A 25,887-nucleotide genomic window follows, 5' to 3' on the forward strand; every position below is an offset into this window, starting at 1 on the left:
TTTAGAAAGTCAAAACCAGCTCCTAAATCCGCATGAAGGTGCGGCCCTCATTCCAGCACAGCTGGTAGGGGGCAGGTTACGATTTTTCAAAGATGTTTGGATCAATTCGATTCACAGTCTTTGGATTCAGAACATTGTTTCACAAGGGTACAGAATAGGTTTCAAGGTAAGTACGCCTGTGAGAAGATTTTTTCTCACGCATTCCAGTAAACCCAGTAAAGGCTCCGGCGTTTCTGAAATGTGTTTCAGACCTAGAGTCGGCTGGGGTAATTGTGCCGGTTCCAGTTCTGGAACAGGGTCTGGGGTTTTGCTCAAATCTGTTCATTGTACCTAAGAAGGAGAATTCCTTCAGACCAGTTCTGGATCTAAAAATATTGAATCGTTATGCAAGGATACCAACATTCAAAATGGTGACTATAAGGACTATTCTGCCTTTTGTTCAGCTAGGGCATTATATGTCTACAATAGACTTACAGGATGCATAACTTCATATTCCAATTCATCCAGATCACTATCAGTTCCTGAGATTCTCTTTTCTAGACAAGGATTACCAGTTTGTTGCTCTTCCGTTTGGCCTAGCAACAGCTCCAAGGATCTTTCAAAGGTTCTTGGTGCCCTTCTCTCTGTAATCAGAGAACAGGGTATTGCGGTATTTCCTTATTTGGACGATATCTTGGTACTTGCTCAGTCTTTACATTTAGCAGAATCTCATACGAATCGACTTGTGTTGTTTCTTCAAAGACATGGTTGGAGGGTCAATTTACCAAAGAGTTCCTTGATTCCTCAGACAAGGGTAACCTTTTTGGGTTTGTCTCTAACAGAAAAGAGAAGTCTGAAATTGGTTTCAGCTTGTCGAAACCTTCAGTCTCAATCATTCCCTTCAGTAGCTTTGTGCATGGAAATTCTAGGTCTCATGACTGCTGCATCGGACGCGATCCCTTTTGCTCGTTTTCACATGAGACCTCTTCAGCTTTGTATGCTGAACCAATGGTGCAGGGATTATACAAAGATATCACAATTTAGTCATAGAGGTTTCTCTGACTCAGTGATTAATACTATGTTACAGGCTCGTAAATCTGTGTCTAGGAAGATTTATTACCGAGTCTGGAAGACTTACATTTCTTAGTGTTCTTCTCATAAATTCTCTTGGCATTCTTTTAGAATTCCTAGAATTTTACAGTTTCTTCAGGATGGTTTGGATAAGGGTTTGTCTGCAAGTTACTTGAAAGGACAAATCTCTGCTCTTTCTGTTCTTTTTCACAGAAAGATTGCTAATCTTCCTGATATTCATTGTTTTGTACAGGCTTTGGTTTGTATCAAGCCTGTCATTAAGTCAATCTCTCCTCCTTGGAGTCTTAATTTGGTTCTGAGTGCTTTACAGGCTCCTCCGTTTGAACCTATGCATTCTCTGGATATTAAATTACTTTCTTGGAAAGTTTTGTTCCTTTTGGCCATCTCTTCTGCTAGAAGAGTTTCTGAGTTATCTGCTCTTTCTTGTGAATCTCCTTTTCTGATTTTTCATCAGGATAAGGCGGTGTTGCGGACTTCATTTAATTTTTTACCTTAAGTTGTGAATTCTAACAACATTAGTAGAGAAATTGTTGTCCCTTCATTGTGTCCTAATTCTAAGAATTCTCTGGAGAGATCTTTACATTCTTTGGATGTAGTAAGAGCTTTGAAATATTATGTTGAAGCTACTAAAGGTTTCAGAAAGACTTCTAGTCTATTTGTTGTCTTTTCTGGTTCTAGGAAAGGTCAGGAGGCTTCTGCCATTTCTTTGGCTTCTTGGTTAAAGTCTTTGATTCATCTTACTTATGTGGAGTCGGGTAAATCCCCGCCTCAAAGGATTACGGCTCATTCTACTAGGTCAGTTTCTCCTTCCTGGGCTTTTAGGAATAAAGCTTCTGTTGATCAGATTTGCAAAGCAGCAACTTGGTCTTCTTTGCATACGTTTACTAAATTCTACCATTTTGATGTTTTCTCTTCTTCTGAAACAGTTTTTGGTAGAAAAGTACTTCAGGCAGCTGTTTCAGTTTGATTCTTCTGCTTATAATTTCAGTTTTTTTTCATTATAAGATTAAAACTTTGATTTGGGTTGTGGATTATTTTTTCAGCGGAATTGGCTGTCTTTATTTTATCCCTCCCTCTCTAGTGACTCTTGCGTGGAAGTTCCACATCTTGGGTATCTGCTATCCCATACGTCACTAGCTCATGGACTCTTGCCAATTACAAGAAAGAAAACATAATTTATGTAAGAACTTACCTGATAAATTAATTTCTTTCATATTAGCAAGAGTCTAAGTCGACAGACTTTTCATCCGGGAGAGTGGGAACTCCATCCGGAGGTGTTTGCACAGTTGATTCAACTTTGGGGCAAACCAGAATTGGATCTCATGGCGTCTCGTCAGGACGCCAAGCTTCCTTGTTACGGATCCAGGTCCAGGGATCCCAAGGCAGCGCTGATGCTCTAGCAGCGCCTTGGTCTTTCAACCTGGCTTATGTGTTAACACCGTTTCCTCTGCTCCCTCGTCTGATTGCCAAGATCAAGCAGGAGAGAGCTTCAGTGATTTTGATAGCTCCTGCGTGGCCACGCAGGACTTGGTATGCAGATCTGGTGGACATGTCATCCCTTCCACCATGGACTCTACCGCTGAGGCAGGACCTTCTACTTCAGGGTCCTTTCAACCATTCAAATCTAATTTCTCCAACATTGGTGTGTCCGGTCCACAGCGTCATCCATTACTTGTGGGAATATTCTCTTTCCCAACAGGAAATGACAAAGAGCACAGCAAAAGCTGTCCATATAGCCCCTCCTCAGGCTCCGCCCCCCAGTCATTCTCTTTGCCGCTCTGAACAAGTAGCATCTCCACGGAGATGGTGAAGAGTATGTGGTGTTTAGTTCTAGTTTTTTATTCTGCTATCAAGAGTTTATTTTAAAATAGTGCCGGTTTGTACTATTTACTCTAAAACAGAAAGGGATGAAGAGTTCTGTTTAAAAGAAGAGTATGATTTTAGCAGCAGTAACTAAAATCAATTGCTGTTCCCATGCAGGACTGTTGAGCCCAGAGAACTTCAGTTGGGGGGAACAGTTAGCAGACTTTTCTGCTCAAGGTATGACTAGTCCATTTTCTAACAAGACTGTGTAATGCTAGAAGACTGTCATTTTCCCTCTTGGGGATCGGTAAGCCATTTTCTTAGACTCTTAACAGAATGAAGGCTTATTATGGGCTATACACTGGTTGACACTCTTGTGGGCTAAATCAATTGATTTATTTAAGTTTTTTATGTAATCTGAGGTGATTTATAAAACTTTTATTGTGGGGAAACGTTTTTAGGCGCCAGGCAGTTGTTTAGACACCTTTCCAGTCAGAAAGGGCCTTTCACTATAGTAGGCAGAGCCTCATTTTCGCGCCATAACTGCGCAGTTTCTTTTGGATGCAGTGCATGCAGCTGCATGTGAGAGGGTCTGGTGATCATTGAAAACGTTCCTGGAAGGCTTAATTTGGTATCGTATAACTCCCAAGGACAGGTGAAGTCGCAGCAAACGCTGTGGCTGGGACTGTAGTGGGGTTAAAAATTGTTATTTGATTAAACGGCTCAGGTTTCATTTAAGGGGTTAAAAGCTTGAAAATTGGGGTGCATTACTTTTAAAGCATTAAGACTCTGTGGTGAAAATTTGGTAAAGATTGGATCTTTCCTTCATAGTTTTTCACACATTCAGAAATAAAGTGTGCTCTGTTTAAAATTTAAAGAGACAGTAACGGTTTTGTTTTAAAACGTTTTTTTTTTTTTTTTTCATTATTAGCCTGTTTAAGCCTGTCTAACATGTCTGTACCTTCAGATAGAACATGTTCTGTATGTATGGAGGCCAAGGTGGTCCCCCCTTCAAATGTATGTGATAATTGTGCCATGGCGTCCAGAGAAAGTAAGGACAGTACTGTCACATTTAATAAGGTTGCCCAAGATGATTCCTCAAATGAAGGTAGTGGGGTTAGTTCATCATCCTCTCCTTCTGTGTCAACACCAGTTATGCCCGCGCAGGCGACCCCTAGTACATCTAGCGAGCCAATGCTTGTTACTATGCAACTATGCAACGGCAGTAATGGATAATTCCATAGCTAATATTTTATCCAAAATGCCAGCGTTTCAGAGAAAGCGTAATTGCTCAGTTTTAAATACAGTGGAGCAAGAAGGCGCTGACGATAGTTTCTGTCATACCCTCACACCAGTCAGAAGTGGCAGTGAGGGAGGGTTTTTCGGAAGGAGAACTTTCAGATTCAGGAAGAATTTCTCAACAGGCAGAACATGATGTTGTGACGTTTAAATTTAAGTTAGAGCATCTCCGCGCATTACTTAGGGAGGTGCTATCTTCTCTGGATGATTGTGACTCTTTGGTCATTCCCGAAAAATTGTGCAAGATGGACAAATTCTTAGAGGTCCCGGTGCACCCTGATGCCTTTCCGATCCCTAAAAGGGTGGCGGTCATAGTGAATAAGGAGTGGGAGAAACCAGGCATACCCTTTGTCTCTCCTCCTATATTTAAGAAATTGTTCCCCATGGTTGACCCAAGGAAGGACACATGGCAAACAGTCCCTAAGGTTGAGGGGGCAGTTTCTACCCTAGCCAAACGCACGACTATTCCCATTGAGGACAATTGTGCTTTCAAAGATCCTATGGATAAAAAATTGGAGGGTTTGCTTAAAAAGATTTTTGTTCAGCAAGGTTACCTCCTCCAACCTATTTCGTGCATTATTCCTGTCACTACAGCGGCGTGTTTCTGGTTCGATGAAGTAGAAAAGTCGCTTAATATGGAGACTCCATATGAGAAAGTCATGGACAGAATTCACGCACTTAAGTTAGCTAATTCCTTTATTTTAGATGCCGCTTTACAATTAGCGAGATTAGCGGCGAAAAATTCAGGGTTTGCAATTGTGGCGCAGAGCGCTCTGGCTAAAGTCTTGGTCGGCGGATGTATCTTCCAAGACAAAATTGCTTAATATCCCTTTCAAAGGTAAGACCCTTTTTGGGGCAGAATTGAAAGATATTATTTCAGACATCACTGGGGGGAAGGGCATTGCCCTCCCACAGGATAGGCCTTTCAAGGCTAAGAATAAGTCCAATTTTCGTTCCTTTCGCAAATTTCAGGAACGGACCGGCTTCTAACTCTGCAGCCTCTAGACAAGAGGGTAACGCTTCCCAGGCTAAACCAGCTTGGAAACCAATGCAAGGGTAAACAGGCAAAGCCGCCTGCTGCTGCTACCAAGACAGCATGAAGGGGTAGCCCCCGATCCGGGACCGGATCTAGTAGGGGGCAGACTCTCTCTCTTTGCTCAGGCTTGGGCAAGAAATGTTCCGGATCCCTGGGCACTAGAAATAGTCTCTCAGGGTTATCTTCTAGAATTCAAGGAACTGCCCCCAAGGGGAAGGTTCCACATGTCTCGCTTGTCTTCAGACCAAATAAAGAGACAGGCATTCTTACATTGTGTAGAAGACCTGTTAAAGATGGGAGTGATACACTCAGTTCCAACTGTGGAACAAGGTCAGGGGTTTTACTCAAACCTGTTTGTAGTTCCCAAAAAAGAGGGAACTTTCAGACCAATTCTGGATTTAAAAATTCTAAACAAATTTCTCTGAGTTCCATCGTTCAAAATGGAAACCATTCGAACAATTTTACCTACTATCCAGGAGGGTCAATATATGACTACCGTGGATTTAAAGGATGAGTACCTACATATTCCTATCCACAAAGATCATCATCAGTTCCTAAGGATCGCCTTTCTGGTCAAACATTACCAGTTCGTGGCTCATTCGGTTTAGCCACTGCTCCCAGAATTTTCACAAAGGTGCTAGGGTCCCTTCTAGCGGTTCTAAGACCGAGGGGCATTGCAGTGGCACCTTATCTAGACGACATTCTTATTCAAGCGTCGTCTCTTTCCAAGGCAAAGGCTCATACAGACATTGTTCTAGCCTTTCTCAGATCTCACAGGTGGAAGGTGAACGTAGAAAAGTGTTCCCTGTCTCCGTCAACAAGAGTTTCTTTTTTGGGAACAATAATAGATTCTTTAGAAATGAAGATCTTCCTGACAGAGGTCAGAAAGTCAAAGCTTCTAAACGCTTGTCAAGTTCTTCACTCTATTCTGCAGCCTTCCATAGCTCAGTGCATGGAAGTAGTAGGATTGATGGTTGCAGCAATGGACAGAGTTCCTTTTGCTCGAATTCATCTAAGACCATTACAACTGTGCATGCTCAATCAGTGGAATGGGGACTATGCAGACTTGTCGCCCCAGATTCAAGTAGACCAGGTAACCAGAGACTCACTCCGTTGGTGGTTGTCTCAGGATCACCTGTCTCAGGGAATGAGTTTCCGCAGACCAGAGTGGGTCATTGTCATGACCGACGCCAGTCTATTAGGCTGGGGCGCGGTCTGGGACTCCCTGAAAGCTCAGGGTCTATGGTCTCGGGAAGAGTCCCTTCTCCCGATAAACATCCTGGAACTGAGAGCGATATTCAATGCGCTCCGGGCTTAGCCTCAACTAGCGAAGGCCGGATTCATAAGATTCCAGTCGGACAACATGACGACTGTAGCTTACATCAACCATCAGGGAGGAACAAAGAGTTCCTTGGCGATGAGAGAGGTATCCAAGATCATCAAATGGGCGGAGGATCACTCCTGCCACCTATCTGCAATTCACATCCCAGGAGTAGACAACTGGGAGGCGTATTATTTGAGTCGTCAGACTTTCCATCCGGGGGAGTGGGAACTCCATCCGGAGGTCTTTGCCCAGTTAACTCAATTATGGGGCATTCCAGACATGGATCTGATGGCGTCCCGTCAGAACTTCAAGGTTCCTTGCTACGGGTCCAGATCCAGGGATCCCAAGGCGACTCTAGTGGATGCATTAGTGGCGCCTTGGTCGTTCAACCTAGCTTATGCGTTTCCACCGTTTCCTCTCCTTCATAGGCTCGTAGCCAGGATCAAACAGGAGAAGGCCTCGGTGATTCTGATAGCTCCTGCGTGGCCACGCAGGACTTGGTATGCAGACCTGGTGAATATGTCATCGGCTCCACCATGGAAGCTACCTTTGAGACAGGATCTTCTAGTACAAGGTCCATTCGAACATCCAAATCTAGTCTCTCTGCAGCTGACTGCTTGGAAATTGAACGCTTGATTTTATCCAAGCGTGGGTTTTCAAATTCAGTGATAGATACTCTGGTCCAAGCCAGAAAACCTGTGACTAGAAAGATTTACCATAAAATATGGAAAAAATATATCTGTTGGTGTGAATCCAAGGGATTCTCCTGGAGTAAAATTAAAATTCCTAAGATTCTTTCCTTTCTACAAGAGGGTTTGGATAAAGGGTTGTCAGCGAGTTCTCTAAAGGGCACAGATTTCTGCTTTGTCTTGTTACACAATCGACTAGCAGCTGTGCCAGATGTACAAGCTTTGGTCAGAATCAAGCCTGTCTACAGACCCATGACTCCTCCTTGGAGTCTAAATTTAGTTCTTTCAGTTCTTTAAGGGGTTCCGTTTGAACCTTTACATTCCATAGATATCAAGTTACTATCTTGGAAAGTTCTGTTTTTGGTTGCTATTTCTTCTGCTAGAAGAGTTTCTGAATTATCTGCTTTGCAGTGTGATCCACCCTATCTGGTGTTCCATTCAGATAAGGTTGTTTTGCGTACTAAGCCTGGTTTTCTTCCAAAAGTTTTAGACAAACCTCATCTTTGTTTGTCGTTTACTCTGGTAAGTGGAGAGGACAAAAAGCTACTGCTACCTCTCTTTCTTTCTGGCTGAAAAGCATTATCCGATTGGCTTATGAGACTGCCGGACGGCAGCCTCCTGAACGAATCGCAGCTCAGTCTACTAGGGCTGTGGCTTCCACATGGGCCTTCAAGAACGAGGCTTCTGTTGATCAGATCTGTAAGGCAGCGACTTGGTCTTCTCTGCACACTTTTGCCGAATTCTACAAATTTGATACTTATGCTTCTTTGGAGGCTATTTTTGGGAGAAAGGTTTTGCAAGCCGTGGTGCCTTCCGTTTAGGTAACCTGATTTGCTCCCTCCCTTCATCTGTGTCCTAAAGCTTTGGTATTGGTTCCCACAAGTAATGGATGACGCCGTGGACCGGACACACCAATGTTGGAGAAAACAGAATTTATGCTTACCTGATAAATTACTTTCTCCAACGGTGTGTCCGGTCCACGGCCCGCCCTGGTTTTTTAATCAGGTTTGAAAAATTTCTTTCTCTATACACTACAGTCACCACGGCACCCTATAGTTTCTCCTTTTTTTCTCCTAACCGTCGGTCGAATGACTGGGGGGCGGAGCCTGAGGAGGGGCTATATGGACAGCTTTTGCTGTGCTCTTTGCCATTTCCTGTTGGGGAAGAGAATATTCCCACAAGTAATGGATGACGCCGTGGACCGGACACACCGTTGGAGAAAGTAATTTATCAGGTAAGCATAAATTCTGTTTTCTCTGCGTCTGACTGCTTGGAGATTGAACGCTTGATTTTATCAAAACGTGGTTTCTCCGAGTCGGTCATTGATACCTTAATTCAGGCTTGAAAGCCTGTCACCAGGAAAATCTATCATAAGATATGGTGTAAATATCTTCATTGATGTGAATCCAAGGGTTACTCATGGAGTAAAGTCAGGATTCCCAGGATATTATCTTTTTTCCAAGAAGGATTGGAGAAGGGATTGTCAGCTTGTTCCTTAAAGGGACAGATTTCTGCTCTGTCTATTCTTTTGCACAAGCGTCTGGCGGATGTTCCAGACGTTCAGGCGTTTTGTCAGGCTTTAGTTAGAATCAAGCCTGTGTTTAAACCTGTTGCTCCGCCTTGGAGTTTAAATTTAGTTCTTAAAGTTCTTCAAGGGGTTCCGTTTGAACCTCTGCATTCCATAGATATCAAGCTTTTATCTTGGAAAGTTCTGTTTCTGGTAGCTATCTCTTCGGCTAGAAGAGTTTCTTAGTTATCTGCCTTGCAGTGTGATTCCCCTTATCTAATCTTCCATGCAGATAAGGTAGTTTTGCGTACCAAACCTGGGTTTCTTCCTAAGGTGGTATCTAATAAGAATATTAATCAGGAGATTGTTGTTCCGTCACTGTGTCCTAATCCTTCTTCAAAGAAAGAACGTCTTTTACACAATCTTGACGTGGTTCGTGCTTTAAAGTTTTATTTACAAGCTACTAAAGATTTTCGTCAAACATCTGCATTGTTTGTTGTCTACTCTGGACAGAGGAAAGGCCAAAAGGCTTCAGCAACTTCTCTTTCTTTTTGGTTAAGAAGTATAATCCGCTTAGCTTATGAGACTGCTGGCCAGCAGCCTCCTGAAAGAATTACAGCTCATTCCACTAGAGCGGTGGCTTCCACATGGGCTTTTAAAAATGAGGCTTCTGTTGAACAGATTTGTAAGGCGGCGACTTGGTCTTCACTTCATACTTTTTCTAAATTCTACAAATTTGATACTTTTGCTTCTTCGGAGGCTATTTTTGGGAGAAAGGTCTTACAGGCAGTGGTGCCTTCCGTTTAAGCGCCTGCCTTGTCCCTCCCTTCATCCGTGTCCTATAGCTTTGGTATTGGTATCCCACAAGTAATGGATGATCCGTGGACTGGATACACCTTACAAGAGAAAACACAATTTATGCTTACCTGATAAATTTATTTCTCTTGTGGTGTATCCAGTCCACGGCCCGCCCTGTCATTTTAAGGCAGGTGTTTTTTATTTTTAAACTATAGTCACCACTGCACCCTATAGTTTCTCCTTTCTCTTGCTTGTCTTCGGCCGAATGACTGGAGGTGGCAGTTAGGGGAGGAGCTATATAGACAGCTCTGCTGTGGGTGATCCTCTTGCAGCTTCCTGTTGGGAAGGAGAATATCCCACAAGTAATGGATGATCCGTGGACTGGATACACCACAAGAGAAATAAATTTATCAGGTAAGCATAAATTTTGTTTTTTGTAACTTCAGTCACCTCTGCACCTTTTAGCTTTTCCTTTCTCTTCCTAAACCTTCGGTTGATTGACTGGGGGTGGAGGGAAGGGAGGAGCTTTATATACAGCTCTGCTGTGGTGCTCTTTGCCACTTCCTCTTAGCAGGAGGTTAATATCCCACAAGTAAGGATTAAATCCGTGGACTCTTCGTATCGTAGAAGAAATTAATTTATCAGGTAAGTATAAATTAACTTTTTTTTTCTCCCTTTAGTCAGTTTCTGCATTAGTTTCGTTTCCATGCTTGTCTAAAATTTTGATCTCTACTTCTGCCGTCTAATAAGACAAAATGAGTATTTGCACTACCCCTCACAATAATGCCTTAAGTTATCATAATAAAAATTTTATTTAACTTTTTTTTTTTCTTTTTAATAGGTCACCAGGGCCTTTTCTTTTACAAAAACCCCCAAAAGAGCACTGCAGAGGGCACTTCTTGCACACAACACGCCAGATGATCGTAGTCCTGGTCCAAGCACAAGGAGTTTTGCAAGTAGTCGTATGTCAAGTACCACCTCTTTAGCAGTGAGTAAAACCTCAATATTTACATTCTAAAAACAAAACCTAAATGGGAAAGGTTGTGCATAGGCGTATAGGTAAATCTATATCCATCACCCAACCAAAAGCTGTATAGGAATATTCTGCAATATGTAATGCACTCAGCATTTATATTCTTCCTTCTGTTTAGTATGGTTTTGTTAAAAATAAAATAAAAAAATAAAAATGAATACATAAAGCTAATATTTCTTTCCTAAGATATGGTGAGTCTATATATAGCAGCTTAGCTGTTGTGCTCTTTGCCGCCTCCTGCTGGCCAGGAGTGATATTCCCACTAGTAATTGATGATTCCGTGGACTCGCCATATCCGGAAATAAATTTATTAGGTAAGCATAAAACATTTTTGACCAACATTTGCGATTTTATACAGAAAAAACAAATATAATATATATAATTTTTTTTCTCTGTATAAAATCGCAAATGTTTGTCAAAAATATTAGCTTTATGTATTGATTTTTTTTTCTTCATACAGTTGGTGAGAGCCAACGATCCATTACATATGGGAATTACTCTTGGTGGTGGTTAAAGAATGAAAATGTGCATGTGTTCTTCAGTTACTGGGGTTTTCACTTTATATTAAGGCCCAGTTCCCCTCAGAGTACGGTGCTTGTCAGCTTATGATACAATAGTTTCGCCTCATGGGAAATCCTTCATAGGCCCTCTGTAAATTGGTCACAGGGACGTGTCTTCTGCCTCCCTTTGCAGATCTACATTATATGTATGTATTGGGTACTTGTAAAGCGCGGCTAATCACCCGCAAGGATCTCAAGGCGCTGCTCATTTTATCGACCTCGGAAGGATAAACAGCTGAGTGGACCTAGTCGGGGATCGAACCTGCAACCCTCGGGTTTCTACAGAGCTCAGCCACAGTGCATTTGCATGCTGAGTTATCTGTCCGGCTTATACTCCTATTCCATTACCTCTGCTTATATGGGTCAAAGTGTATGTATGTATGTCCCTGGGACAGAACTCACTATTCCCCTTGTTTTGTGTGCTATAATCTTGGCGCACTTTATTTTTCAAGCACCGGTTTATGCTCACCGGATTAACGCTCGTTATTGTACGCCCTTGTAATTTGTTTCATAGGTATTACAGGTACGCTTGTTGGGTTTGCACACATCGGTGCGTTATTGTACACACATCGGGTTAGCGCATGTCTCTCGAATATGCCGACATCAGTTTCTTTCATGTAATTAGCAAGAGTCCATGAGCTAGTGACGTATGGGATATACATTCCTACCAGGAGGGGCAAAGTTTCCAAACCTCAAAATGCCTATAAATACACCCCTCACCACACCCACAAATCAGTTTTACAAACTTTGCCTCCCGTGGAGGTGGTGAAGTAAGTTTGTGCTAGATTCTACGTTGATATGCGCTCTGCAGCAGGTTGGAGCCCAGAGGGATGTGAAGAGAGTATTGCCTATTTGAATTCAATGATCTCCTTCTACGGGGTCTATTTCATAGGTTCTCTGTTATCGGTCGTAGAGATTCATCTCTTTCCTCCCTTTTCAGATCGACTATATACTCTTATATATACCATTACCTCTACTGATTCTCGTTTCAGTACTGGTTTGGCTTTCTACTACATGTAGATGAGTGTCCTGGGGTAAGTAAGTCTTATTTTTGTGACACTCTAAGCTATGGTTGGGCACTTTTTATATAAAGTTCTAAATATATGTGTTTAAACATTTATTTGCCTTGATTCAGGATGTTCAATATTCCTTATTTCAGACAGTCAGTTTCATTATTTGGGATAATGCATTTGAATAATCAATTTTTTTCTTACCTTAAAATTTGACTTTTTTCCCTGTGGGCTGTTAGGCTTGCGGGAGCTGAAAATGCTTCATTTTATTGCGTCATTCTTGGCGGGGACTTTTTTGGCGCAAAAAAATTTCTTTATTTCCGGCGTCATACTTGTCACCGGAAGTTGCGTCATTTTTTTACGTTTTTGTGCCAAAAGTGTCGGCGTTACCGGATTTGGCGTCTTTTTTGGCGCTAAAAAATATGGGCGTCATTATTGTCTCCACATTATTTAAGTCTCATTGTTTATTTGCTTCTGGTTGCTAGAAGCTTGTTCACTGGCATTTTTTCCCATTCCTGAAACTGTCATTTAAGGAATTTGATCAATTTTGCTTTATATGTTGTTTTTTCTATTACATATTGCAAGATGTCTCAGATTGACCCTGAATCAGAAGATACTTCTGGAAAATCGCTGCCTGATGCTGGATCTACCAAAGTTAAGTGTATTTGCTGTAAACTTGTGGTATCTGTTCCTCCAGCTGTTGTTTGTAATGAATGTCATGACAAACTTGTTAATGCAGATAATATTTCCTTTAGTAATGTTTGTGACAGACCCTTCTGTCAGGACTGAAGGAGTTAATTGTGTTTAGCTAAGAATCTAATTTCTAAAGACAGGTTTTCTGGCCTTAGCTATTGTGTGCTATAATTACATTTAAGTAATAAACAGGCCATTGTTTAATCACCCTCAGAGAGCAGACGCTAGGTGATAAGACAAGCCAAATGTGTTTAAGTTGTTATCTGCCTAAGTAAAGTATTTAAGTAATGTAATTCTACTGTTTCATAAAAGGGCGTCTTCGCCTTTTTATCTAAATGTACAAGAGTCTTTCAACCCCCCCATCTGGGGTCAAACCTGTATAAATACTAGGCATCTAGCCTTTAATAAATGTCATTCTGTTTAAACCTGAAAACTGTCTGGTTTGTGAATTGCTGATTCCCTATGCAGGACATTGTTAATTTCGTATTACCCTTGGTACACTGTTGGTACCGTAACATTGGTGGCAAGAGACGGAATGAACCTTATCGCCCAGAAGAGCAACTACACAAGCCAGTAACCTCAGGAAGAGGGGGATTATTACAATACTGACTAAGATGGAAAGAGTACCAGGGACAGAAGGAACCAATGGGCCCAGCATAGCAGACAGAACCCCCGCAGAAGCAAGCTTTGATCGGGCGGTTAAAATAAGACTGGCACATTATGGCCCCAACCCATCTGCGGAAATTATCGACCGGGTCATAGCAGCTGTGGAGGCCAACCTTCTTCGCCAAAGCGGCGCTGCAGCAAACCCAGTGGAAAAGAGAAAAGTAAATTTTGCAGCTTTTAAAAACTTCCTGGAAACAGAAGGAGAGATTGATGGGTACCTTGCAGATTTTGAGAGGCAATGTGCACTACACAAGGTACCCGCAGAGGACTGGGTCATGATATTATCCGGAAAATTATCCGGCCGGGCCAGTGAGGCTTTTCGGGCCATTCCAGATGAGGAAGTCGGGGATTATAATACTGTAAAAGAGGCTCTGCTCTCCAGGTATGCGGTTACACCGGAGGCGGTTTAGAGACACTGTTAAATTAACTGGAGATTCCTACCTTGAGTGGGCATGTAAGGCGCACCGCACAGCAGCTCACTGGATAGCGGGGTGCCAAGCCGTGTCTGGGGAAGAGGTGCTGCAGCTATTCCTGTTGGAACATTGCTTCGACAAGTTACCCGCAGGAGTTCGAGAGTGGGTTCGGGACCGTAAACCCTCCACCCTGCATGAAGCGGCTCGCTTGGCAGATGAGTATACGGATGCCCGCAAACTGGACACTTCTACCACTAAGCCCCCTGCTAGAGGGAGTACAGACCCCCAGTCACCCCAGCAGCTGCCAGTTACCAACCCCCGGCGCACCGCTATACCACACGGCCTCTGGCCACGAACTACCCTCAGAGAGCCCGGTTCAATTCGCGGGGCTACTCACAACCGATTCGGTGCTTTGGATTTAAGCAACTAGGGCACAAAAGACCAGAGTGTCCCCTAAATGCAGCGAACCAAGCACAGTCCTGGAGAAGACCTGCCGGCGGAATCACACGTAACCCTCAGCCTGCGGCCCGCTACGTAGAGGCGCAAGAATGCTGGGGCATCCTACATGAGGCAGACCTTGTGCAAGCTGCCCACCGGAATAACCGGCAACTGGTTAAAGTGAATGGGAAGGAGGTCAGTGGTCTACGGGATACTGGTGCTACCATGACTTTGCTTCGAAAGAACTTGGTGTCTGAGAAACAGCACACAGGAGACACTGTGGCTGTGAGGGTAGCAGGGGGCACTGTGTTCCGCCTACCTGTTGCCAGGGTACATTTGGATTGGGGAGTGGGCGCTAGACCTGTGGATGTGGGGGTCATGAAGGATTTACCCGCTGATGTTCTCCTTGGAAATAACTTGGCCCCCCTTGTTTCTGGCTACGCTCCTATGGGTCCCGCTGATGTTAACCCTGTGACTACCCGTGCCCAGATCCGTGCAGCAGAGACTGACCCCCCTGCTGCTAAGCCCCAGGACGCTGAGCTCAGTAAATCTCTGTCCGCTATTGATACGTGGAAGTCCCGTTACAATGCGCTGATGAAGGAGAAGAGTCACGTAGAGGATGAAATGGTCACGTTAAATAATCATGTAACAGTGCTAGCAGGAGAGAAGAGGAGTGCAGAGGAAAAAGCACGTTTAGAACAGGAATCTCTGCTAGACAGGCTGCACCGACAGACTGCAGAAAACACCAGCTTGAGAGTGGAACATGAAACATTAAAGACAAACTTAGTGACACTGGAGGAGAAGCTGACGCTGGCTCATAGTGAGGTGCAGCAACTCAAGGGCACCCTATGTCAGTATGAAGGGATTGTGGATACCTATAAAGAGCAGGTACAGAAAACTCGTAAAGAAGCTGATGGGATTTTGAAGGACTGTTTAGCCCTAGTCTGGGCACTGAGGAAGTTGAACCCTTGTTTGTATGGACAGGAATTCTCTCTCATAACGGAAATACAGATGGATTGTCCTGACAAACTGACATGCCTACCACCTCCTAGTCCGGTCATCCCCAGGTTGACCCGCCAAAGGGTCAAGCCGGGTCTGCCGGAGTGTTCCACAAGGGGGGAGCTATGTGACAGACCCTTCTGTCAGGACTGAAGGAGTTAATTGTGTTTAGCTAAGAATCTAATTTCTAAAGACAGGTTTTCTGGCCTCAGCTATTGTGTGCTATAATTACATTTAAGTAATAAACAGGCCATTGTTTAATCACCCTCAGAGAGCAGACGCTAGGTGATAAGACAAGCCAAATGTGTTTAAGTTGTTATCTGCCTAAGTAAAGTATTTAAGTAATGTAATTCTACTTTTTCATAAAAGGGCGTCTTCCCCTTTTTATCTAAATGTACAAGAGTCTTTCAACCCCCCCATCTGGGGTCAAACCTGTATAAATACTAGGCATCTAGCCTTTAATAAATGTCATTCTGTTTAAACCTGAAAACTGGCTGGTTTGTGAATTGCTGATTCCCTATGCAGGACATTGTTCATCTGGTATTACCCTTGGTACACTGTTGGTACCGTAACAATGTTACATTACCTGTTGCTGTTCCATCAACATCTAATACTCAGAGTGTTCCTGTTAACATAAGAGATTTTGTTTCTAAATCCATTAAAAAGGCTATGTCTGTTATTCCTCCTTCTAGTAAACGTAAAAGGTCTTTTAAAACTTCTCATTTTTCAGATGAATTTTTAAATGAACATCATCATTCTGATAATGATTCCTCTGGTTCAGAGGATTCTGTTTCAGAGGTTGATGCTGATAAATCTTCATATTTATTCAAAATGGAATTTATTCGTTCTTTACTTAAAGAAGTCTTAATTGCATTAGAAATAGAGGAATCTGGTCCTCTTGATACTAAATCTAAACGTTTAAATAAGGTTTTTAAATCTCCTGTAGTTATTCCAGAAATTTTTCCTGTCCCTGATGCTATTTCTGAAGTAATTTCCAGGGAATGGAATAATTTGGGTAATTCATTTACTCCTTCTAAACGTTTTAAGCAATTATATCCTGTGCCATCTGACAGATTAGAGTTTTGGGACAAAATCCCTAAGGTTGATGGGGCTATCTCTACTCTTGCTAAACGTACTACTATTCCTACGGCAGATAGTAATTCCTTTAAGGATCCTTTAGATAGGAAAATTGAATCCTTTCTAAGAAAAGCTTACTTATGTTCAGGTAATCTTCTTAGACCTGCTATATCTTTAGCGGATGTTGCTGCAGCTTCAACTTTTTGGTTAGAAGCTTTAGCGCAACAAGTAACAGATCATAATTCTCATAGCATTGTTAATCTTCTTCAACATGCTAATAATTTTATTTGTGATGCCATCTTTGATATAATTAGGGTTGATGTCAGGTATATGTCTCTAGCTATTTTAGCTAGAAGAGCTTTATGGCTTAAAACTTGGAATGCTGATATGTCTTCTAAGTCAACTTTGCTTTCCCTTTCTTTCCAGGGTAATCAATTATTTGGTTCACAGTTGGATTCTATGATTTCAACTGTTACTGGGGGGAAAGGAACTTTTTTACCACAGGATAAAAAATCTAAAGGTAAATTTAGGTCTACTAATAGTTTTCGTTCCTTTCGTCACAATAAGGAACAAAAGCCTGATCCTTCCCCTACAGGAGCGGTATCAGTTTGGAAACCATCTCCAGTCTGGAATAAATCCAAGCCTTTTAGAAAGCCAAAGCCAGCTCCCAAGTCAACATGAAGGTGCGGCCCTCATTCCAGCCCAGCTGGTAGGGGGCAGATTACAATTTTTCAAAGAAATTTGGATCAATTCGATTCACAATCTTTGGATTCAGAACATTGTTTCACAAGGGTACAGAATAGGCTTCAAGATAAGGCCTCCTGCAAGAAGATTTTTTCTTTCCCATGTCCCAGTAAATCCAGTGAAGGCTCATGCATTTCTGAAATGTATTTCAGATCTAGAGTTGGCTGGAGTAATTATGCCAGTTCCAGTTCTGGAACAGGGGCTGGGGTTTTACTCAAATCTCTTCATTGTACCAAAGAAGGAGAATTCCTTCAGACCAGTTCTGGATTTAAAAATATTGAATCATTATGTAAGGATACCAACATTCAAAATGGTAACTATAAGGACTATTCTGCCTTTTGTTCAGCAAGGGCATTATATGTCCACAATAGATTTACAGGATGCATATTCCGATTCATCCAGATCACTATCAGTTTCTGAGATTCTCTTTCCTAGACAAGCATTACCAGTTTGTGGCTCTGCCGTTTGGCCTAGCAACAGCTCCAAGAATTTTTACAAAGGTTCTCGGTGCCCTTCTGTCTGTAATCAGAGAACAGGGTATTGTGGTATTTCCTTATTTGGACAATATCTTGGTACTTGCTCAGTCTTCACATTTAGCAGAATCTCATACGAATCGACTTGTATTGTTTCTTCGAGAACATGGTTGGAGGATCAATTTACCAAAAAGTTCATTGATTCCTCAGACAAGGGTAACCTTTTTAGGTTTCCAGATAGATTCAGTGTCCATGACTCTGTCTCTGACAGACAAGAGACGTCTAAAATTGGTTTCAGCTTGTCGAAACCTTCAGTCTCAATCATTCCCTTCGGTAGCCTTATGCATGGAAATTCTAGGTCTTATGACTGCTGCATCGGACGCGATCCCCTTTGCTCGTTTTCACATGCGACCTCTTCAGCTCTGTATGCTGAACCAGTGGTGCAGGGATTATACAAAGATATCTCAATTTCTTTCATGTAATTAACAAGAGTCCATGAGCTAGTGACGTATGGGATATACATTCCTACCAGGAGGGGCAAAGTTTCCCAAACCTTAAAATGCCTATAAATACACCCCTCACCACACCCACAAATCAGTTTTACAAACTTTGCCTCCAAGGGAGGTGGTGAAGTAAGTTTGTGCTAGATTCTACGTTGATATGCGCTCCGCAGCAAGTTGGAGCCCGGTTTTCCTCTCAGCGTGCAGTGAATGTCAGAGGGATGTGAAGAGAGTATTGCCTATTGAATGCAGTGATCTCCTTCTACGGGGTCTCTTTCATAAGGTTCTCTGTTATCGGTCGTAGAGATTCATCTCTTACCTCCCTTTTCAGATCGACGATATACTCTTATATTTACCATTACCTCTACTGATTCTCGTTTCAGTACTGGTTTGGCTTTCTACTACATGTAGATGAGTGTCCTGGGGTAAGTAAGTCTTATTTTCTGTGACACTCTAAGCTATGGTTGGGCACTTTATTTATAAAGTTCTAAATATATGTATTCAAACATTTATTTGCCTTGACTCAGAATGTTCAACTTTCCTTATTTTCAGACAGTCAGTTTCATATTTGGGATTATGCATTGAATTATCATATTTTTCTTACCTCAAAAATTTGACTTTTTTCCCTGTGGGCTGTTAGGCTCGCGGGGGCTGAAAATGCTTCATTTTATTGCGTCATTCTTTGCGCTGACTTTTTTGGCGCCAAAATTCTTTTCCGTTTCCGGCGTCATACGTGTCGCCGGAAGTTGCGTCATTTTTTGACGTTATTTTGCGCCAAAAATGTCGGCGTTCCGGATGTGGCGTCATTTTTGGCGCCAAAAGCATTTAGGCGCCAAATAATGTGGGCGTCTTATTTGGCGCTAAAAAATATGGGCGTCGCTTTTGTCTCCACATTATTTCAGTCTCATTTTTCATTTGCTTCTGGTTGCTAGAAGCTTGATATTTGGCATTCTTTCCCATTCCTGAAACTGTCTTATAAGGAATTTGATCTATTTTGCTTTATATGTTGTTTTTTCTCTTACATATTGCAAGATGTCTCACGTTGCATCTGAGCCAGAAGATACTACAGGAAAATCACTGCCTGCTGGTTCTACCAAAGCTAAGTGTATCTGCTGTAAACTTTTGGTAGCTATTTCTCCAGCTGTTGTTTGTAATAATTGTCATGACAAACTTGTTAAAGCAGATAATATTTCCTTTAGTAATGTACCATTGCCTGTTGCAGTTCCCTCAACATCTAAGGTGCAGAATGTTCCTGATAACATAAGAGATTTTGTTTCTGAATCCATAAAGAAGGCTTTGTCTGTTATTTCTCCTTCTAGTAAACGTAAAAAGTCTTTTAAATCTTCTCTCTCTACAGATGAATTTTTAAATGAACACCATCATTCTGATTCTTTGGACTCTTCTGGTTCAGAGGATTCTATCTCAGAGATTGATGCTGATAAATCTTCATATTTATTTAAGATGGAATTTATTCGCTCTTTACTTAAAGAAGTACTAATTGCTTTAGAAATAGAGGATTCTAGTCCTCTTGATACTAATTCTATACGTTTGGATAAGGTTTTTAAAGCTCCTGCGGTTATTCCAGAAGTTTTTCCTGTTCCTAATGCTATTTCTGCAGTAATTTCCAAAGAATGGGATAAATTGGGTAATTCATTTACTCCTTCTAAACGTTTTAAGCAATTATATCCTGTTCCGCCTGACAGGTTAGAATTTTGGGACAAAATCCCTAAAGTTGATGGGGCTATTTCTACCCTTGCTAAACGTACTACCATTCCTACGTCAGATGGTACCTCGTTTAAGGATCCTTTAGATAGAAAAATTGAATCTTTTCTAAGAAAAGCTTATCTGTGTTCAGGTAATCTTCTTAGACCTGCTATATCATTGGCTGATGTTGCTGCAGCTTCAACTTTTTGGTTGGAAACTCTAGCGCAACAAGTAACAAATCGTGATTCTCATGATATTATTATTCTTCTCCAGCATGCTAATAATTTTATCTGTGATGCCATTTTTGATATTATTAGAGTTGATGTTAGGTTTATGTCTCTGGCTATCTTAGCCAGAAGAGCTTTATGGCTTAAGACTTGGAATGCTGATATGGCTTCTAAATCAACTCTACTTTCCATTTCTTTCCACGGAAACAAATTATTTGGTTCTCAGTTGGATTCTATTATTTCAACTGTTACTGGTGGGAAAGGAACTTTTTTACCACAGGATAAAAAATCTAAAGGTAAAAACAGGGCTAACAATCGTTTTCGTTCCTTTCGTTTCAACAAAGAACAAAAGCCTGATCCTTCGTCCTCAGGAGCAGTTTCAGTTTGGAAACCATCTCCAGTCTGGAATAAATCCAAGCCTGCTAGAAAGGCAAAGCCTGCTCCTAAGTTCACATGAAGGTACGGCCCTCATTCCAGTTCAGCTGGTAGGGGGCAGGTTACGTTTTTTCAAAGAAATTTGGATCAATTCTGTTCACAATCTTTGGATTCAGAACATTGTTTCAGAAGGGTACAGAATTGGTTTCAAGATGAGACCTCCTGCAAAGAGATTTTTTCTTTCCCGTGTCCCAGTAAATCCAGTGAAAGCTCAAGCATTTCTGAATTGTGTTTCAGATCTAGAGTTGGCTGGAGTAATTATGCCAGTTCCAGTTCCGGAAGAGGGGATGGGGTTTTATTCAAATCTCTTCATTGTACCAAAGAAGGAGAATTCCTTCAGACCAGTTCTGGATCTAAAAATATTGAATCGTTATGTAAGGATACCAACGTTCAAAATGGTAACTGTAAGGACTATCTTGCCTTTTGTTCAGCAAGGGAATTATATGTCCACAATAGATTTACAGGATGCATATCTGCATATTCCGATTCATCCAGATCATTTTCAGTTCCTGAGATTCTCTTTTCTCCAACATAGGTGTGTCCGGTCCACGGCGTCATCCTTACTTGTGGGATATTCTCTTCCCCAACAGGAAATGGCAAAGAGCCCAGCAAAGCTGGTCACATGATCCCTCCTAGGCTCCGCCTACCCCAGTCATTCTCTTTGCCGTTGTACAGGCAACATCTCCACGGAGATGGCTTAGAGTTTTTTAGTGTTTAACTGTAGTTTTTATTATTCAATCAAGAGTTTGTTATTTTGAAATAGTGCTGGTATGTACTATTTACTCAGAAACAGAAAAGAGATGAAGATTTCTGTTTGTATGAGGAAAATGATTTTAGCAACCGTCACTAAAATCCATGGCTGTTCCACACAGGACTGTTGAGAGCAATTAACTTCAGTTGGGGGAACAGTGAGCAGTCTCTTGCTGCTTGAGGTATGACACATTCTAACAAGACGATGTAATGCTGGAAGCTGTCATTTTCCCTATGGGATCCGGTAAGCCATGTTTATTAAGATCGTAAATAAGGGCTTCACAAGGGCTTATTAAGACTGTAGACTTTTTCTGGGCTAAATCGATTCATTATTAACACATATTTAGCCTTGAGGAATCATTTATTCTGGGTATTTTGATATAATAATATCGGCAGGCACTGTTTTAGACACCTTATTCTTTAGGGGCTTTCCCAAATCATAGGCAGAGCCTCATTTTCGCGCCGGTGTTGCGCACTTGTTTTTGAGAGGCATGACATGCAGTCGCATGTGAGAGGAGCTCTGATACTTAGAAAAGACTTTCTGAAGGCGTCATTTGGTATCGTATTCCCCTTTGGGCTTGGTTGGGTCTCAGCAAAGCAGATACCAGGGACTGTAAAGGGGTTAAAGTTAAAAACGGCTCCGGTTCCGTTATTTTAAGGGTTAAAGCTTCCAAATTTGGTGTGCAATACTTTTAAGGCTTTAAGTGAATTGGTGAATTTTGAACAATTCCTTCATGTTTTTTCGCAATTGCAGTAATAAAGTGTGTTCAGTTTAAAATTTAAAGTCACAGTAACGGTTTTATTTTAAAACGTTTTTTGTACTTTGTTATCAAGTTTATGCCTGTTTAACATGTCTGAACTACCAGATAGACTGTGTTCTGAATGTGGGGAAGCCAGAATTCCCATTCATTTAAATAAATGTGATTTATGTGACAATGACAATGATGCCCAAGATGATTCCTCAAGTGAGGGGAGTAAGCATGGTACTGCATCATTCCCTCCTTCGTCTACACGAGTCTTGCCCACTCAGGAGGCCCCTAGTACATCTAGCGCGCCAATACTCCTTACTATGCAACAATTAACGGCTGTAATGGATAATTCTGTCAAAAACATTTTAGCCAAAATGAACACTTATCAGCGTAAGCGCGACTGCTCTGTTTTAGATACTGAAGAGCATGACGACGCTGATAATAATGGTTCTGAAGGGCCCCTAACCCAGTCTGATGGGGCCAGGGAGGTTTTGTCTGAGGGAGAAATTACTGATTCAGGGAACATTTCTCAACAAGCTGAACCTGATGTGATTACGTTTAAATTTAAGTTAGAACATCTCCGCATTCTGCTTAAGGAGGTATTATCCACTCTGGATGATTGTGACAAGTTGGTCATCCCAGAGAAACTATGTAAAATGGACAAGTTCCTAGAGGTCCCGGGGCTCCCAGAAGCTTTTCCTATACCCAAGCGGGTGGCGGACATTGTTAATAAAGAATGGGAAAGGCCCGGTATTCCTTTCGTCCCTCCCCCCATATTTAAAAAATTGTTTCCTATGGTCGACCCCAGAAAGGACTTATGGCAGACAGTCCCCAAGGTCGAGGGAGCGGTTTCCACTTTAAACAAACGCACCACTATACCCATAGAGGATAGTTGTGCTTTTAAAGATCCTATGGATAAAAAATTAGAAGGTTTACTTAAAAAGATGTTTGTTCAGCAGGGTTACCTTCTACAACCAATTTCATGCATTGTCCCTGTAGCTACAGCCGCATGTTTCTGGTTCGATGAGCTGATAAAGGCGGTCGATAGTGATTCTCCTCCTTATGAGGAGATTATGGACAGAATCAATGCTCTCAAATTGGCTAATTCTTTCACCCTAGACGCCACTTTGCAATTGGCTAGGTTAGCGGCTAAGAATTCTGGGTTTGCTATTGTGGCGCGCAGAGCGCTTTGGTTGAAATCTTGGTCAGCTGATGCGTCTTCCAAGAACAAGCTACTTAACATTCCTTTCAAGGGGAAAACGCTGTTTGGCCCTGACTTGAAAGAGATTATCTCTGTTATCACTGGGGGTAAGGGCCACGCCCTTCCTCAGGATCGGCCTTTCAAGGCAAAAAATAAACCTAATTTTCGTCCCTTTCGTAGAAATGGACCAGCCCAAAGTGCTACGTCCTCTAAGCAAGAGGGTAATACTTCTCAAGCCAAGCCAGCTTGGAGACCAATGCAAGGCTGGAACAAGGGAAAGCAGGCCAAGAAACCTGCCACTGCTACCAAGACAGCATGAAATGTTGGCCCCCGATCCGGGACCGGATCTGGTGGGGGGCAGACTCTCTCTCTTCGCTCAGGCTTGGGCAAGAGATGTTCTGGATCCTTGGGCGCTAGAAATAGTCTCCCAAGGTTATCTTCTGGAATTCAAGGGGCTTCCCCCAAGGGGGAGGTTCCACAGGTCTCAGTTGTCTTCAGACCACATAAAAAGACAGGCATTCTTACATTGTGTAGAAGACCTGTTAAAAATGGGAGTGATTCATCCTGTTCCATTAAGAGAACAAGGGATGGGGTTCTACTCCAATCTGTTCATAGTTCCCAAAAAAGAGGGAACGTTCAGACCAATCTTAGATCTCAAGATCTTAAACAAGTTTCTCAAGGTTCCATCGTTCAAGATGGAAACCATTCGAACTATTCTTCCTTCCATCCAGGAAGGTCAATTCATGACCACAGTGGATTTAAAGGATGCGTATCTACATATTCCTATCCACAAGGAACATCATCGGTTCCTAAGGTTCGCATTCCTGGACAAGCATTACCAGTTCGTGGCGCTTCCTTTCGGATTAGCCACTGCTCCAAGGATTTTCACAAAGGTACTAGGGTCCCTTCTAGCTGTGCTAAGACCAAGGGGCATTGCTGTAGTACCTTACTTGGACGACATTCTGATTCATGCGTCGTCCCTTCCTCAAGCAAAGGCTCACACGGACATTGTCCTGGCCTTTCTCAGATCTCACGGATGGAAAGTGAACATGGAAAAGAGTTCTCTATCTCCGTCAACAAGGGTTCCCTTCTTGGGAACAATAATAGACTCCTTAGAAATGAGGATTTTTCTGACAGAGGCCAGAAAAACAAAACTTCTAGACTCTTGTCGGATACTTCATTCCGTTCCTCTTCCTTCCATAGCGCAGTGCATGGAAGTGATCGGTTTGATGGTAGCGGCAATGGACATAGTTCCTTTTGCGCGCATTCATCTAAGACCATTACAACTGTGCATGCTCAGTCAGTGGAATGGGGACTATACAGACTTGTCTCCGAAGATACAAGTAAATCAGAGGACCAGAGACTCACTCCGTTGGTGGCTGTCCCTGGACAACCTGTCACAAGGGATGACATTCCGCAGACCGGAGTGGGTCATCGTTACGACCGACGCCAGTCTGATGGGCTGGGGCGCGGTCTGGGGATCCCTGAAAGCTCAGGGTCTTTGGTCTCGGGAAGAATCTCTTCTACCGATAAATATTCTGGAACTGAGAGCGATATTCAATGCTCTCAAGGCTTGGCCTCAGCTAGCGAGGGCCAAGTTCATACGGTTTCAATCAGACAACATGACAACTGTTGCGTACATCAACCATCAGGGGGGAACAAGGAGTTCCCTAGCGATGGAAGAAGTGACCAAAATCATTCTATGGGCGGAGTCTCACTCCTGCCACCTGTCTGCTATCCACATCCCAGGAGTGGAAAATTGGGAAGCGGATTTTCTGAGTCGTCAGACATTGCATCCGGGGGAGTGGGAACTCCATCCGGAAATCTTTGCCCAAGTCACTCAGCTGTGGGGCATTCCAGACATGGATCTGATGGCCTCTCGTCAGAACTTCAAAGTTCCTTGCTACGGGTCCAGATCCAGGGATCCCAAGGCGGCTCTAGTGGATGCACTAGTAGCACCTTGGACCTTCAAACTAGCTTATGTGTTCCCGCCGTTTCCTCTCATCCCCAGGCTGGTAGCCAGGATCTATCAGGAGAGGGCGTCGGTGATCTTGATAGCTCCTGCGTGGCCACGCAGGACTTGGTATGCAGATCTGGTGAATATGTCATCGACTCCACCTTGGAAGCTACCTTTGAGACGAGACCTTCTTGTTCAGGGTCCGTTCGAACATCCGAATCTGGTTTCACTCCAGCTGACTGCTTGGAGATTGAACGCTTGATCTTATCGAAGCGAGGGTTCTCAGATTCTGTTATCGATACTCTTGTTCAGGCCAGAAAGCCTGTAACTAGAAAGATTTACCACAAAATTTGGAAAAAATATATCTGTTGGTGTGAATCTAAAGGATTCCCTTGGGACAAGGTTAAGATTCCTAAGATTCTATCCTTCCTTCAAGAAGGATTGGAAAAAGGATTATCTGCTAGTTCCCTGAAGGGACAGATTTCTGCCTTGTCTGTGTTACTTCACAAAAAGCTGGCAGCTGTGCCAGATGTTCAAGCCTTTGTTCAGGCTCTGGTTAGAATTAAGCCTGTTTACAAACCTTTGACTCCTCCTTGGAGTCTCAACTTAGTTCTTTCAGTTCTTCAGGGGGTTCCGTTTGAACCCTTACATTCCGTTGATATTAAGTTATTATCTTGGAAAGTTTTGTTTTTAGTTGCAATTTCTTCTGCTAGAAGAGTTTCAGAATTATC

The 25,887-nt window shown here is 42.5% G+C and overlaps 1 protein-coding gene across 1 annotated transcript in view; it reads left to right on the forward strand.

Annotated features, from left to right (window-relative positions):
• ECT2 (epithelial cell transforming 2) overlaps positions 1-25,887 on the forward strand; it is an 847,530-nt gene that overhangs the window by 645,090 nt on the left and 176,553 nt on the right. Inside the window, exon 22 of the mRNA XM_053711823.1 lies at positions 10,369-10,515. Within this exon, the coding sequence (XP_053567798.1) occupies positions 10,369-10,515 (147 nt within the window). The remainder of the gene's footprint in view (positions 1-10,368; positions 10,516-25,887) is intronic.

This window comes from Bombina bombina, chromosome 4 (genome assembly GCF_027579735.1).
Source record: "Bombina bombina isolate aBomBom1 chromosome 4, aBomBom1.pri, whole genome shotgun sequence".
In the NCBI taxonomy this organism is placed as follows: Eukaryota; Metazoa; Chordata; class Amphibia; order Anura; family Bombinatoridae; genus Bombina; species Bombina bombina.